The sequence below is a fragment of the Genypterus blacodes genome, unplaced genomic scaffold, assembly GCF_046128005.1.
Source record: "Genypterus blacodes isolate CSIRO-AG114 ecotype Tasmania unplaced genomic scaffold, CSIRO-AGI_Gbla_v1 ptg000154l_1, whole genome shotgun sequence".
NCBI classification, from domain to species: Eukaryota; Metazoa; Chordata; class Actinopteri; order Ophidiiformes; family Ophidiidae; genus Genypterus; species Genypterus blacodes.
The window spans coordinates 2379446-2396168 of record NW_027466956.1 but is presented as its reverse complement, the minus strand read 5'-3'; the positions used below and the strand labels follow the sequence as shown (position 1 = coordinate 2396168).

Below are 16723 nucleotides of genomic sequence, written 5' to 3'. Positions count from 1 at the left end.
TACCTGATCAGTTGGTTAGCTTGCACTCCTTGTGCATTGCCCAAATGTTGGAGACACACCCACTTATCAGTTGTGTGCAGTCCTATCAGATTTTCCCTGTTGGACATTTGGCCTCAGGGGCACTACAGAACACAGTAGATGGTAACATTCATAACTGCTGTCACGTGTCTGCCTTACAGTACATTTGAAGAGTTCATCCTTGTCCAAAGTACAAATATTACCAGTCATGATTTACAGTATGTCTTCTAGCTTGTCTCTTACAGAGTATGTAGTGTAAAAAAGGACATTCCCATCACATAGATACTGGTCTCAGTCTGGGCTCTTTATTAGCACGCTATGACCGTGCTGCATAGTTCATTCAGCATATATAGACAACAATATTGCCTCTGTTCCTTTGAGCAACACTCAGTCCATTCATCTTATTGTTAAGGTATGTCAGCCTCTGTGGTAATAAGCGTAGCTTTGCTAATGCTAACAGCAGTATTGGCTAACTTTCCTTTGGCAGTGGCTGGGTGGATTTGACAGTTTGAGGTTCACTGTAAGTGTGTCTCTGCTTTCAACGACTAGGTTATGACCATGCCAGCAAACTAACTGAAGACAATATACCCCAAAGTGGGGAGACATAATCAGTGAGTGATAGGGTATCATTTCATCATTCAGTGGTTTGCTCTAATGAGGATACTTCCCCAGGTATGTGGGCGGAGACAAAAGCAATCGTCTCAGGCTACAAGATCATTTTGTAGATAACACAGATAAACACATTTGTATTTTGAATTGAGCAATAATGAATAAAGTAAACAATACAATATTAACACATCTTTAGCATTTAAACCATTTTTTAACATATTCTACAGACATATTTAAACTCTTTTACACAATTATATGGTCTAAGCCTATAACATCATAACTAGGTGCTGGTCCAAGGCAGGCCTGGTTGGCCCTAACTGTAAGCTTTATCAAAAAGGAAAGTTTTAAGCCCACTCTGATTCCACAAGAGGGAAGCCTGATAACTCAAGGCTCTGCCTTCCATTCTACTTTTGGAGATACTTGGAATCAAAAGTAAACCTGCATTCTGGGAGCTGTAGCGTTCTAGTGGGGTACTATCAGAATCAGAATCAGAATCAGAATCAAAATCAGAATCGCTTTATTCGCCAGTTAAGTTAACACTTAAGAGGAATGTGCTCTGGTCCTTGGACCGTACAAATAACATAAAAAGACAACAAGAAAAAATTTAAAACAACATATAAAACAACATAAACAAACAGCAGCTCGGGAATAATTAAATTAAAAAACACACTAAATGAAATAAATTAACTAAATGAATACTGGCTCTGTAAGGTATGATGGAATCTGACCATTTTGCTTTAAAAGTGCGCAAGATGATTTAAAATTCTATTCCAGATTTTACAGGAAGCCAGTGCAGTGAAGCTTAAGTGGGAGTAATATGATATATTTTCCTTGTTTTGGTCAGTACATGTGCGTCTTTAGAGACTTTGTAGGGCAGCCTGATAATAATGAATTACAATTAGCCAGCCTAGAGGTATCAAATGCGTGAACAGGTTTTTCTGCATCATTGATGTGACAGAATGTGCCTGATTTTTGTGAAAGATTGCAGTTTTTGCTGTCTCTATGCTATGGTAGGCACTAAATTAAATAAACTATTTAGTTTAATTCTGTGCTGATGGAACTGCTTCATTTAATGTTGCTACGGCACTATCAGACAGACATCTAGGGAAAGCCTTTTTGTCTCATGGTGTGTAGTCCTGTAATAGGGATTCAAAAGTTTTCAAGTAATGTAAAGTAATAAAATAGGGTTTTGTTGATAATTAAATGTTAAATGATATATATAGTTGCCATAAGCCAGAACAAGGTGGGGGTGTGGTCATGGCAGTGAGTGGGTTTATTTACACTCTTTGAGAAGCAAATTGAGTCTAGTAATGAAATAAAAGCAGTGCAGGGTCATTATTGACGTCCACATGAATATTAGAGTCACCAACTATAATTATTTTATCTCCACCCAGGACTGAGTTTGATCAAAAGAGAAGTCTGATAAAAATTTGGTATACGAGCCAGGAGGACGATACACAACCACAATAGCAATAACATTATTCAAGGTTGGGTGTTAAAGAGTAAGACCAAGGCTTTCAAATTAGTTTAGGTTTAGGGTTGATCAGTAGGCTTGAGCTTTAGATGACATAAATCTGATGTTTAAGAGTCATGTCAAGAGGCATGTAATTCCATTATTTTTGTGCTATTACAGAAGTTGTGTTAGTTTGTATTTATGAACTCCTCTTCTGTTTATGGCTTATTAGTGGCCAGGGATCAGACACAGTTTCTACATGTATTGGGGTGAGTTACTGCTCTGATGGAAGCACAGAGAAGTGTGCAGGACTGCAGCTCTGCCCGCTAGTCTCAACTCTTCCACACATACGTACAGGTGAAATACTGTTCCACTTCAATCATTGGCTATTCTACACCAGTCATGGATGACTGACTGACTTTGATGCCATTCATCATTTTATTACACATATTTAGAGTATGGTGCAGCCTTGTTTGATTCATCAACACAACACAGAAATACATATTGAAGCTCAAACTTTAAGCAGTTCCTTTTGATCCCCCTCTCTGTAGGTGTATGTGTGTGTATGTGTGTGTGTGTGTTTGTTTATGTTTTTTATGGTCTCAAACTGAATCACATTTTGCAATGCTGAAATGAGAAAAAATAAAGATGAAAGTGGCTATTTCTCTCTCTGTTTCTGTAATTTCATTCATAGTTTACTGTGTTCGCTGTGATGGCTTGTCCGATTGCTGTGTGTTGCTTGTGTTGTGTCTTGGTGTGTGTGTTACATTCTAGGTAAATGTGTGTGAAAGATATATCAATGGCTGTGTTTGCTGTTTTGTGTATTTCTGCCATTGTTTCATGAGTGTGTGTATGTTGAGTAGTATGTGTGCGGTTGTCTCCTGTGCAGCGCTAGAATGTGTGAGTGTGTGTATGTGCGTTGTTGTGGAAAAGCCGTGGGCCTGACAGAGCTGTCAAACTGTCATTGGCACCGACTAGAGAATTCCAAACAATTTTTCCGCTAATGTTAAGGAACATGTTGGCGATCCCCGCCGAGACCCCAAATCCACTGCATGTATAAATAAATACACACAAACACACACGCACACACATACAAACACACACACGCACACACCTCAACAAAAGAGCTGACAGTAATGCATGTGTTTGAGCAATCGGCCCCTGTTACAGGAGCATAAATATTTGATGTGATCCTATGAGGGGGTGAGAGGAGAAGGGAAGAGGTGGTAGAAAGAGGGAGGAATGATGTGCAAATGAGGGGGCTAGAGAAGGGGGGAGGATGAGGATAAAAGGAGGTGGGATGAGGAAGGGTACAAGATGGAATGAGAGAGGAGGAAGGGAAAGAAGATGTGAATTAAAAGATGGAAGGATGTTAGAAATTAGGATGAGTGAGAATAGGCAGGTAGAAGGACAGAAAGTTTGGAGAAGATGATTAAATAATATATATATATATATATATATATATAAAGCTAAAGATATGTGTGTGTGTGCGTGTGTGCGCGCGCATACGTGCGTTGGGGGGGAGTTATTCAATCAATACTAGAGATAATGTTCTTCACCTTTGTTGCTCTTATTCCAAACAGTGCAGGAAACAATGGCCGTACCGTGACAGATGTTTAGATTTTTTGTGTTGTCTGAACTAGAAAGGGCAGAGTTGGATTTCAGCTTTGGTGTGATGGCAAAGCTGCAATCTACACAGATAAATGGGATTGGCTGTGAAACCTCTCAGTCAAGCAAGCAAACATTCAAGGAGGAGCCTTAATTTTACATTAATTAATAATTTATTTGACATATAAAAGTAAAAATGCTGAGATTAGACCAGACGACAGCCACTCAGACACAATCTGACCTGCGATGCAGTTGGCTTTATTTTTTTTAAATGTTTTTTTCTGGTGACAGAAAACCAGTCTCTACCTTTGTCAGGGTCTCTGTCTCATTTTAGTTGCATTTTTATGGCTGTATCAGCATGACAAGATGCATATCAAGTCAAAAAACAGTAACTTTTAAAAAAATGTATCGTAGTAGCGAACATAATATGACTAACATGTAATAAAAATGGAATTAAGAAAATGTTCAACTCTCTCTCTCCCTCAGTGTACAGGACTTTGAGGCAGAGTACCAGGAGCTCTGGGATTGGCTAATGGACATGGATGCTATGGTAACGGACAGTCACCAGCTGATGATGTCGGACGAGCAAAGACACCATCTATACAAGGTACAAAAAGTTAATTTATTGTATGTCAGTATCTCAGAGGCCTCATAACAAGGGCTGCACAATTCATCAAATCCAAATTTAATGGAGAGTGGCGTCCTTAACGCACATGACATTAACATTTTTAGCATATAAATGTGTGTGCTTGAAATGCTTTGACATAAGAAGCCAATAATGTGAAAAGGTCCACAACACTAACATACCGCAAGAAAATAATCACAGCTGAAATTGTGGTGCAATAATTGCAACGTCATTGTTGGAACAATTCTAGTAGCCCTACTCACTGAAAAAGCAGTTCCATCAGAAAGACCAGAATCTTTTCAGTATTGTCTGACCCTTAGAACTGTTTTAAAGCTATTTGCTGTTTTTTGTCCAAACAAGTATTCATATTTGGTTGGCTCCACTGTATGTCAACTCCTGGATTTAATAGCTGGATTTAATATGTGATGAGCATATCTATTACTCCGACATATATAAGTTCCATTTAAGTTTGTGATACTTTATCAAAGTAACAAATGTAATGATTGCCATTTTTAAGGTTTTCTGGTGCCTAACAGGGATTATTTGTTTCAGTCCTCACATTGTCCCCAAGTGGACACAGTAAACATCATGTAATGTATACTAACAGGTGATGTCACAAGCGACTGTGTGCACAAGTGCAGGAGTAGTTGAAAGAGAAGTGTTACCATGATGCCAATTAGCCTTTTTTGACTTTGTCATTGGTTACTTGAGTCATCGTTGCCATTGTCGGCATGCCTTTGTAAACAATAAGGTGTTTTCATCCAGCATGCATCCACATCTAATCAATCACTTGTCTATCATCAAAATCATCCCTTTCCTACCACTTTTGTAGCCAAACACACACACAGACCTTATAGTGGAATGTCTGTCTGTGTGTGTGTGTGTGTGTGTGTGTGTGTGTGTGTGTGTGTGTGTGTGTGCGTGTGTGTGTGTGTGTGTGTGTGTGTGTGTTTGTAATTTCACTACAGCCAAAGGAGTCAGAGAAGAGAGCAGCATGTGTTTTCATTAGACATCTGAGTCATCCTATTGTGTCCTTCACATACATAAACAGTCTCTCTCTCTCTCTCTCTCTCTCTCTCTCTCTCTCCCTCTCTCTCTCTCTCTCTCTCTCTCTCTCTCTCTCTCTCTCTCTCTCTCTCTGCAATCGCATAATACATATGCTAACAGGTGGAATTTTAGCAGCTGATAGAGAGCCATAGATGACGGACAGTTTACCTCTGGTCCCCCTCCCTAAAGTCATCCACATACATATGACCTGACAAACCCTTAAAACACACATAGAGTAGCTAATATACAGAAAAACATGCCCACAGGCTGTTTCTAGAAACAAGTGACATTTCATTCTCTCCTTACCCGACACGCATTTGCAGTCCAGCACATGTTCCTTTGTGTTGTTTTTCATTGTTTGTTTCACTATCTTCTCCCAAACTTTTTCTTTTTTCCCTGTGCGCAAAGATGATTTATTTAGCAGCTGATGAGCCTCACCTGGTTGCGAATTATTGATAAGTGTAAAGATGAACCTAATTTCTCCATAGGAGTCACACTCAAATATTCATCTCTGTATGAATATTCATGGTTGCGATGATGCATGCATCAATTTTAGATGACGCTGGAATCGCTGGGCTTTTCCCCCTATTCTTTTCTCTTTTTTTGATGTGTCAACTTTTGTATTAAAATATTGATGTGCGGCTCGACAGCGTCTCCTCATCGGCCCAAGGTCACCACGGCAACACAAGCTTCTCTCTCTCTCCCTCTCTTTTTCCCCAGATCTGATTCTTTCTGTGTTTTAGTCTTGTTTTTGTCGTTCACTTAAGACATTTATTTTCAACTTCAAAATACAAGTCCTCTATTCAGAAAGATTACCGAATATATATTAAAACTCAATAATGGCCTTTTCAGGTTATGAAATTAACCTGAACTCACAGGCCTTATATAGATTATGTACATGTTTAGGCCTAGACCATTATTTCAACTAGACCCCTCCACCAATACAATAATAGGTGAAGCAATTTCACTTTTTGGCTTGTCTTAATGTGGGATGTGACTTGAGACTAGAAACCTACGTGTGTGTTGCCAAATGGCTTTGTCCCACCCCTGGCACTACCATAACTGAATTCTGAATACTCTTGGCTGATGGTGTCTCCCTACACACCAAAAATTAAAATGGTTTGAAAGCTCAATCAATCATCAGAGGCACAACACGCATGAACACTGAACTAGCCCAGATGTTGTCTTTGCTGTTATCACTTGATCTCACTAATAATGAGCAATGCTTGATGAAGGAGAGATGCATGCTGGGAGATTTCAGTATCATATTCTCTGTTTGTTTGTGTGTGTTTAGGTGGCAGTTGTTAAGCTCAGATACCCCCTCTTTTTTAATTTTTTTCCCCCATGTGATCGTTAAAGAACCTTGCTATGCTCCCCTGAAATGCTGGGGGGACTCGACCCTGTAACCATAGCAACACCAGAGCTTAACAAAAGTTGTTCTTTTCGGAGGTGTGTGTGTGTTTGTCTGTGTTTTTCTATGTGTGTGGCATTAAACTGAGAAAGAGCGAGAAGGAGGATTGTGTAAGTGTGTTTCTGTGTGTGCGCGTGTTTCACGGTGTGTGTCTGTCCGTGCCTGTGTGTATCCTCCGGAAAAGGAACGCTGGGCTGACAGTTGTTTCTCCAGGCAGCTTGGCACACTAAGGCCCTACTGTTTATTGTGATGTTTGATGGAGGCACTTCAGCCTTGGAAAGGAGGAGGAAGGAGGTGTGTGTGTTTGTGTGTGTGTGTGTGTGGTTGTGTATGTGGTGATCACCCAGCCACCACAGCAGTGAGTATGGACTTGAGCGAGTTGGGAATTTTCTGTTATGTGTTGTTAACAAGTGAAATAAATAATTAAACCAGGTTTTAGCCCCCTGGTGTCCTGATGGTGTCATTGGGATACTGGGTGAAACCCTTGTATCTCCAAAGGTCACACAGGGAATTGTAACTTCTGCCAGTCCACTGTTTCTCAGTGCCGGCACTACTTCACCTACTGGTAAGGTGTGGGGAAGTGATGAAATCTTATTTTAGTGCCTCATTTGGAAGCTTACCTTCATTATGATTTAGTGTTGCTCATGGCCATTAGTAAAATAGGCATTTCTTCAACACAGTGTTATGTTAGTTCTCACTGTGCTCAAGCTTTATCATATAAATACAAATTTAGGTGGTATCATCAATGTGTTCAGGTAGGACTGAAGCCACAGAAAACAGCTCACCGTGGACATTGTGATGTTGACATATGGTGTTGTTCTTGCATGGTGACTGTGTTGCAGAGGTGTAGAAGAACAATCCGACTCAGATTGTGGCTCACCAATTGACAAGATGTGTAGAGCATCTAGAGGACTAAGACTATGACACCTGCGTCATGCAGAAATTGGCCTGGGGTGAGAGTGGATAAGGAAGGGAATTGAAAATGAAAGTGTAAACATCGTCCTTTTTTTCTCCCAGTGTTTAATAGTGTGGCGATTACAAAGATACACTGAAGACACTAAATTGTTTGTAACAACCCATTTCATTTTGGGAAACATTGGGAATTCATTACAAGGAAACAACCTTCTGTAGTTCTTCCTCTAAAATCACATGAAGTAGTTTTGAACAACAACATTTGAAACACAGTCTGCAATAAGTGGAAAATTCATCTAAGAATTTTGTGTAAGGGCCAGCAGGGTGGTAGACAACAGCAATATGAAAAGCAAGTTGTTTGCCAATTTGCGAGGACTTTCTGCTTGTAGAGTGTGCTGGGTGTATAATTAGTATTTCTAACAATGTAAAATCTGGCAGCTACATTCTGTGAAGGTACGTTTGGGGGAAAGGGTCAAAAATAAAACCAGCCAATAAAGGCGGTGGTGAATTGTCAGCGGTACAACCAGGTGGCTGTCCTGGTGTGAAAGTCAGTTCAGAGCTTGGACAATTGATCCAGAAGTAGTATGGTGGAGGCCATCCCTCTTTAGCAAACCATGTTTACCCCCAAAAGAAGTTAGTTGTCTACATAACCTAAGTCCTGATCCTGGCAGAACCTCTTCAGCCAGTGCTACATGGGCACCAATTTACTGTAGTAACCCCTGCATCCTGGGGAAGGTTGCAGATGTGGAATGTGAGTGGTGAGTGGTGAGTGGAAAGTTCAAAAGCCTTCAGTGTTAAAGCTGCCACATTGGGCTGTGGACAGAAAGATTGGTGCATGTTGCACTGCCAATCCAGTGGACACCGGCAGTGAAGGAGGCCATCAGGCAAAAGAAGGAGCATTTCGAGCTTGGGTAGCCCAGGTGACTCCTGAAGCAGCAGACATCTTTTGGCAGGCTTGAAGAAGTACAGCTTCAGTGGTTGTGAAAAATGAAAAAGCAAAACTTCTGTTGTGGGAAGAGTTTTGGTGACCTCATGAACAATGACATTTGGTTGGCCAGGTTCTGGCATACGGTCAGAGGAGAAGCCAGCCCTGGTCTTGGCTGTGCTCTGGAAAGCAGGCTCCTGCCAGTTGTCAAGTCTCAGATTCAGGGGGAGCAATGCAGATTCCGTTCTGGTCCTATAACAGTGGACCATTCCTTTACCCTTGCAGGTATGCTGTAGCGGTCATGGGGGTTGGCTTATCCACTCTACAAACGCTTGGCAAATTTTGGGGGTTGTTGCAGCAATATGGGTGACCTCGTCATATGACCAAAGTGAGTGCTGCGTCCATATTCTCGGCAGTAAGTCAAGCACATTCACTGGATTCCGGGAAGGTTGTGCCTTGTCGTAGATTTTGTTTGGGATTCTCATGGACAGAATCTCAAGTTGTTGTTGGCCTTGAGATTGTGACATAAGATCGCTAAAATTTGTGTTCTCCATGAGATGCCTGGACTCACCCTTAGGAACAGAGTGAGGACATCAGAAGGGAGTTTGTAGTAATAGCTTGGAGTGAAAGGAAGCAGTTGAGGTGGGTCTGGCATCTAATCAGGATGGATCAGAAAAGCCGTCCAACTAGAAGGAGACTGGCAGATTCATAATATGCTTGAGGGATGTTATGGCCCATCTGCCCAGGAAATTTCTTTGGATGACCCAGGAGTGACTTGAGAATGTGAAATGGAAATGGATGGGTTTGAAAATGGATGGGTGGATGGACAATCCTTTTTTTGTGCAGTCATACTGATCAATGCAGATTTAAGGAAAATCCCTACACAGTATGAACAGCTACCGCATATGTACTTTAGTTTTTTGCTATTATATTCATGTGCATTTTTTCCTGTTTTTATTTGAAACATATATTGATACCAAATGTGTTTCATACGATAAAGTCAGATCAAGCATTTGTGTGTGTATTTGCATTATTAGCTCCATGTTTGTATGTGTCCTTGAGCACTCTTATCAGCTGTGAGTGTCTGTGTATTTCTTTGTGTCTCAATCAAAATATAACGACAGTCAGCCATTGAATTGACAAACAATACACACAAATATATACAAATAGATGCATACTTCTGGGAAATGAGCACATGCTCCAACTCCCATGGGGGCCTGGGGCCCAAACGTTGATCACCTATTGGCTGAACTGTAGGGGCCTTGATCTGTGATTGGTTCACAGCAACTACAAGGTCTGAAGCTCAATTAATCTTCCTGTGGACTTAATACAAATAATCACATACACACACACACACACACACACACACACACACACACACACACACACACACATGCCTTACAATATATTAATATATTAATACTATTACAATAGTAAATATAATCTTGGACATTTTAATCGTCACTTTCTGGCTCATGGTTTTGGAGAGGAATTTGCAGGATTCAGTTTGCAGTGTTCTAAGTTTAAATATGTATTTAATACAACTAAAATATGCAAGAGACCAAATTAAATGAAAGGAAACAGTATACAAAAATGAAACAAAGTGATCAAAATCATGGCAAGGGGAGACAAACTGACATTCTGACACCAGTTTATGGAGCTCATCTGACAGTCAGACCTGGTGGATCTCATTCCCCATATGACCTGCTGAAACCAATAGCATCCTGCCTGGAAGACAGAACCAAAAATCAGGGAGCCTGTAGGCCGTAATGCGAAATGAACAAAGTGATTGGTTCATTGGTATAATGTGAAACTGACATGTCACACTTATCTCTCAGTTTTTTGTGAATAATCGCCATATAGGTGTGCAATGAGACTTCATACTGTAGGATGGAATAGAATAGAATAGAATAGAATAGAATAGAAAAGACTAGAATATAATAGAATAGAGCAGTAGTGGTGTCCATGTTTGCATTAAGTCATCAGAACCACCGGCTGTATGTCTTCAACTCTCTCTCACTCTCTCTATCCGTCTCTCTCACTCGCACACACACACACACACACACACACACACACACACACACACACACACACACACACACACACACACACACAGTCCTGATAGCCACTGTAATTAGTTGGACTCCAATGGAAGCAGCCACAGGGAGTGTGTGTGTGTGTGTGTGTGTGTGTGTGTGTGTGTGTGTGTGTATATGTGTGTATATGTGTGTGTGTGTGTGTGTGTGTGTGTATGTGTGTGTGTGTGTGTGTGTGTGTGTGTGTGTGTGTGTGTGTGTATGTGTGTGTATCTGTGTGTGCACGCACCCCCATACTGCGAAATTCTCATTTCAAATAGCCCATGGTGTTCTGATGGAACGCTGGGCTCGCAAAAGTCCACACACGCACACACCTGCTCATTAAGTGGATTCCAAAACCAATCAGTGTGGGGCGACAGAGAAGCTTTGTGTAATTCTGTCCAGGCTGTGTGTGTGTGTGTGTGTGTGTGTGTGTGTGTGTGTGTGTGTGTGTGTGTGTGTGAGACTAACTAACTAACTAACTAACACACACACACACGCACACACACACACATAAACACAGTGTTGCCAGTGGTTGGTCTGGTTATCAGTGGTCCAAACAGGAAGAGAGACACCAAGATGATTGAAACTGACACAGGACACACACAGAGAGAGGAAAGGAAAATGCAACACATAAACAACTTAAGTTATCCTGATATTGTAACGTGACAGCTGGCAAAAAAACAGAAGCAAGGTTTCTAATGTCATATAAATGTTTTGGACCAAATGAAATATCCGAAAGGTTTTGAGAAGTCATGGAAATGTATAATAGCTATTGCGATCTTGAAACGCAAAGTTGGAACATGAGAAGGAAAAATAATTCATAAGTATCTGATCTTGTACCGTCTCAGAAAACCAGACAGTGATGGTCGCTGTGAAACATGATGTGCAATTCCTTATTGATGATGACAGGAAGGAATACACAAATCTGTCTTATAATGCAAAGAAAGGGTGAGAAAACAGGAAATGATGAAAGGAAGGAGGAGGGAAGGAAGAAAGATCAGAAGAAAATGAAAATAGGTAGGATGTAGTAAGGAGGGAAGGAAGGAAATGAGGAAGAACGGAGGGGAAGGAAGAACAGGGTAGAACGAAAGATGGAAGGAAGGGGGGTTGGAGTAAGGAAGGAAAAGGGAACATAGAAGGGAGGGAGGAAGCAGGATGAGAGAAAAAGAGAGTTTATTTGTCAGACATGCAATAGTTTTATAATGAGAAATGGAGAGTGAAGGCCTGGTGGGAAAAAATGGGAAACAACGGAAAAAGATCAGGAATGATAAGACAAATAAACAAGAGTAGAGGAAAAGGAAGGAGAGAGTGTAAATAAATAAAAAAGAAATGGCAGTAATTTGTTTTACATACTGAAAACTGTAACCTGCAGTGAATTAGGTTTAGAAATGACCCCTGCAACCCCCCACCCCCAGAGAGAAAGGGGTATGAATGTAGATGAATGTTAAGCCAAGAGAGAGAGAGAGAGAGAGAGAGAGAGAGAGAGAGAGAGAGAGAGAGAGAGAGAGAGAGAGAGAGAGAGAGACAATGAATGAGAACAAGTGAAGGATGGAGAGAGAGAGAATCTTTAATTAGAGACAGATGACTTTGCCATGCCTCAGAAGGCTGGAATTACACTGCAGGCTATGAGGCGAGGCTAATTTCACATGTAATTGTTGCTGCAAACCTCACTGTGCTGCTAACGCTCCTAACATCCCTCCATCCATACCCAGAGAGAGAGAGAGAGAGAGAGAGAGAGAGAGAGAGAGAGAGAGAAAGAGAGAGAGAGAGAGAGAGGCAGAAGGAAAACACTGCACTACACAACAGAAAAAACTAAACAGGAAAGAAAGAAGAAGGAAGCAATGAAGGAACTGAGGTAGGGAAGGAGGAGAGAAGGAATTATTTCTAGAATAATTTCTTGTTAAAGCAAGGAGTCATGAAAGGAAGAGGAAAAAGGATAGGGAACAGGAAAGGAAAAAAAAGAATGTACAGATAAAGGTGGAAAGAGAAAATATAATAATATGGAGGTAAAGAAAGGGGAGAGAGAAAGAGAGAAAGAGAGAGATAAGGAAAGGAGGAAAACCCATCTTCAGCATCACTTTGAAACACCAAAATCTCCTCATCCCACAAAAGAAAGTTCCTGCAGCTCAGGAAAATCTCTCTCATCTACACACACACACACACACACACACACACACACACACTCACACACACACACTGCCTCTCCGGCTTCTCTTTCTTTTCTTCTCTCCAGGGACCTGTGGTGCTTTGGTGCTTATGCTCTGCACGTGTGTGTGTTTGTCTGTGTGTGTGTTTGTGTGTCTGTGTGTATGTGTGCTAGGATGTGTTGAGTCAAAACACTTCCTGGGTCAGACGGCCTGATGTTGCATTTTGTCGTTTGTCACTGCTTGTTATACAAGCAGTGAGCTGAATTCTTCTGGGAGTGTGTGTGTGCGTGTGTGTGTGTGTGTGTGTGCGCGTGTGTGTGCGTGTTCAAAAACAGAAAAGGAGTTCCTCTGGGAGGTCTGTGCGTGTGTTCTTTTACACGTTTGCAATCACTCACTCAGTTTGTATGTGTACATGCGTGTGCATAATTGTGTGTTGAGAACATGCAGTTTTTCTGTGTGTGTTGGTGAAAGATTGTAAAATGCAGTGTTTATGTGATGCATTTTCATGTAATACATCCATGAGAGTACTTAATCATGTGTGTGTGTGTGTGTGTGTTTGACATGGGATGAGTGTATGTGTCGTATGTCTCATGTGCATGTATGTGTTTAGTTTTGCATATCCTTGTATGCTTGTGTATACAGTACATATATGTGAGTGTGTGTGTGTGCATGTGCATTTTAATTCACTTGTGAATTAGAATGTCAGCATGTGTGTGTGTGCTTTTGAGTTCATGTTCTCACCTCTCTTTTCACCTTCATACTTTAGTTTGTCTGCACATTCTCGGAGGTTCTTGTGTGTGTTTCTGTGTGCGTTCATGTTTTCATACCTCTCTCATCTGTGTGTGTGTGTGTGTATGTGTGTGTGTGTGTGTGTGTGCATGTGTGTGTGCGTATGTGTGAATGTGTGTGTGTGTGTGTGTGTGTGTGTGTGTGTGTGTGTGTGTGTGCGCGCGTGTGTATGTGTGTTCGTGTGTGTGTGTGTGTGTGTGTGTGTGGATTATGTGTCCTGTGGGAGGCTGTTTCCCGTGCGTTTGTTCTGTCAGTCTTGATAAAGTCAGGGATATATCTGCTTTAGAACAAAGAACCACGACTCAGCAGCATTCCCCCCCCCCACCCCCCCATCCCACTTTCTCTCTCTCTCTCTCTCTCTCTCTTCCTCCTCTCTCCTGGGATGTCTTCAACTTCCCAGGAAATGCCATCTGAAACTTGACACTAACACACAAAGACATGAGGAGGAGTTTCATATGAAAATAAAAGTAGTTTCACCACCAGCAACACACAAAGTCAGGCCAAGGTTGGTGGTAAACATGGGGGGGGGGGGATTCCTCCCAAAACAACAACTGACAAAACAAGCAACAGTATGACAATATGATCACCAACACACAACCCAAAATATCCACCAACTTTTATACAACTAAGAAAGCAGCTTCTTCATCATTGAGATTTAGCTTGATGATGTCATAAATCGATTCCAAAATGACATACAGTACCCGTGTAGCGGATTGTAAACTGCAGACCTTTTCAATGTGATGTCAATAGTCATGTGATATTTTGGTGGTATAGTTTGGTGCTACACGAGCTCTAGACCTTTCTCATATCTACAGTACAGTGATCAGACGGATGCTCCAGGCTTAACAAAGGCATAAAAAGCTGAGCATGTCACACACCAGTTCTTAAATTGTGACAATGGTTACAAGTCTGTCAGAGAATCGACTTCAAAATGTGAGTGCTTGTCCATAAATCACAAAAATCTCAGTGTAAAACCTCTTGACCCTTCAGGTCAGTGCTGCCACTCTGCTGGTTGCTCCTCCTGTTGAAAGTAATCATAAGCCTCATTCACACTGAAATACCCAGTGACACTTCCTGCATGGGGTCATGTGTGAATGGGAGCAGGGGTCGATATTGTGGGAATATCTGTACCTCTAATTTCCCACCTCACGATCATGTATCATTCCAGGGAAAATGCCTGTGTTGTGTGTGAGCAGTAACATTGCAAAGAAGCGCATGGAAGCTTAGTTGTTATCATATATTTGCTTTTGTGCAAAACCTGATTGAACCAATAAATGCTGAGATTTAGTTTTTCTTTTGTAGCAAACACAAATGAACTACACGTTGAGGTAAAACATCAGTTGGCTTTTGTTAGTGCAAGTTCTTACAGTAAGACCCAGGTGTAGCACCATGATGTGAGATGAAAAGATGAAAGAACAGCCTGATCAGCATATCCCACAACACCACACTTGATATGGACCCTCAGAACTGTTTTGAAATGCTTTTACTCTCTCCCTGGCTGTCATTGGTCCAACCCTCACATGAGTAGGTGAGGAGCCAGTGAGCTTAAGTATATGAATGGTATTAAGACCAAGTATGACCCGGAAGGAGTAGAAAGGACAAATGCTTTGTCCCAAATTTGCACTGATCAGTACAAAAAAAGTTCAAAGTCAGTACAATATAAAGTGTCCCTGTGGACTAAATTCACAGCACTTGATGTCTCGGATGTCTCTGAGAGGATGAGTGATAAGTGGACTTTATATACAAAGCTGGTAGGATTGCATGCATAAACAGTTTACCGTAGTTAACTGTCTGCTGTAGGATTGGCACATTCATTGGGAATGGTCTGCTTGCAACATCACACATGCAAATCTGTTCAAATCTGTTTCTACTTAGTGCGACATTTTAAGGACGCTCATCTTTTTTCTTCAAATGCTGAGCTGTTTAGATGAGCACACTCTGTATTACCAGTGTGTTCCAGATCTTTGGGGCAGCATTGAAGTGGTGTCCCAAAGCTATAGGACAACAGAGCTTTAATGGAGTCTGAACAGGAACATGTCTGACTCACTCCTGCAGCTCTTGATAGTCTTTCTCCCTCTTCTGATGCACATGATGTTTGGTTTTCATCGCTTGTCTGACTGTAATCTAGTGAAATGTAGAGTTGAATATGGTCAACCATCTGTTTTTGGAACACAGTACAGTCTGCAAAATTGAATATCTATGTTCAAGTATGTGAAGAAACAAACAGAAGCACAACTTAACTTCTGGATGTTTTGTAAAGCTTTTGGTGGCATTGTTTCCTCTAACCCTCACTAGAAGTACATCAGACAGGAATACACACACACACACACACACACACACACACACACACACACACACACACACACACAGGAGGGTTTTGTTTTTACTTGGCAAAAAATTATTCCCAGTGATAGTTCACAATAGTGTGTGTGATGAGAGTAATGTTAAGTGTCACTGCAAGGAGAAAGAAAACCCTGCTTCATAGGCATGTGTGTGTGTGTGTGTGTTTGTGTGTGTGTTTGTGTGTTTGTGTGTGTGTGTGTGTGTGTGTGTGTGTGTGGGTGGGTGGGCGTGCATACCTGTGTGTTTCTTTTATTGAGCATGACAACACCCAGCATTGTTGACTGGGAGCTTTGATACAAAATTAATGTGTGTTAGTCTTAGTGTGTGTGTCTGTCCATTTATCACCCAGCTCTTCGTTTGACCTTGGCACCTTCTTCATTAGAATAAAGATTGTCTGTCATTTAGGCTACACAGTCGGTCTGCTGGACACACACACACACACACAGACGCACACTATTACATTGCTGTCATTGTAATGGAGGATAGCTGAGCAGTGGAGGACGAATGGAGAGGAGAGGAGCAGAATGGACAATAAAATGTTTGCTGCTTAGTTTTCCAGTTGCTTCTTTACATTCAAGGCAATTTACAACCTTGCTCTTCAAGCAGCAGGACACACACAAACACACATACACACAGTGCAAGGTACCAAGGTGCTGAAAATGCGCAGTGTTTCTGAGCGTAATTCACGCGGGCGCAAAGAAGTCCCCTTGTTCATCACTACAAACCATTGTGTGTAACTCCATCTGAAGCGGAAGCCA

At 41.4% G+C, this 16723-nt stretch overlaps 1 protein-coding gene across 1 annotated transcript in view; it reads left to right on the top strand.

The window, feature by feature from the left end:
• The window catches only part of akap6 (A kinase (PRKA) anchor protein 6), a 149396-nt gene that overhangs the window by 82343 nt on the left and 50330 nt on the right, over window positions 1-16723 (top strand). Inside the window, exon 14 of the mRNA XM_076166027.1 lies at window positions 4175-4295. Coding sequence (XP_076022142.1) covers window positions 4175-4295 — 121 coding nt within the window. The remainder of the gene's footprint in view (window positions 1-4174; window positions 4296-16723) is intronic.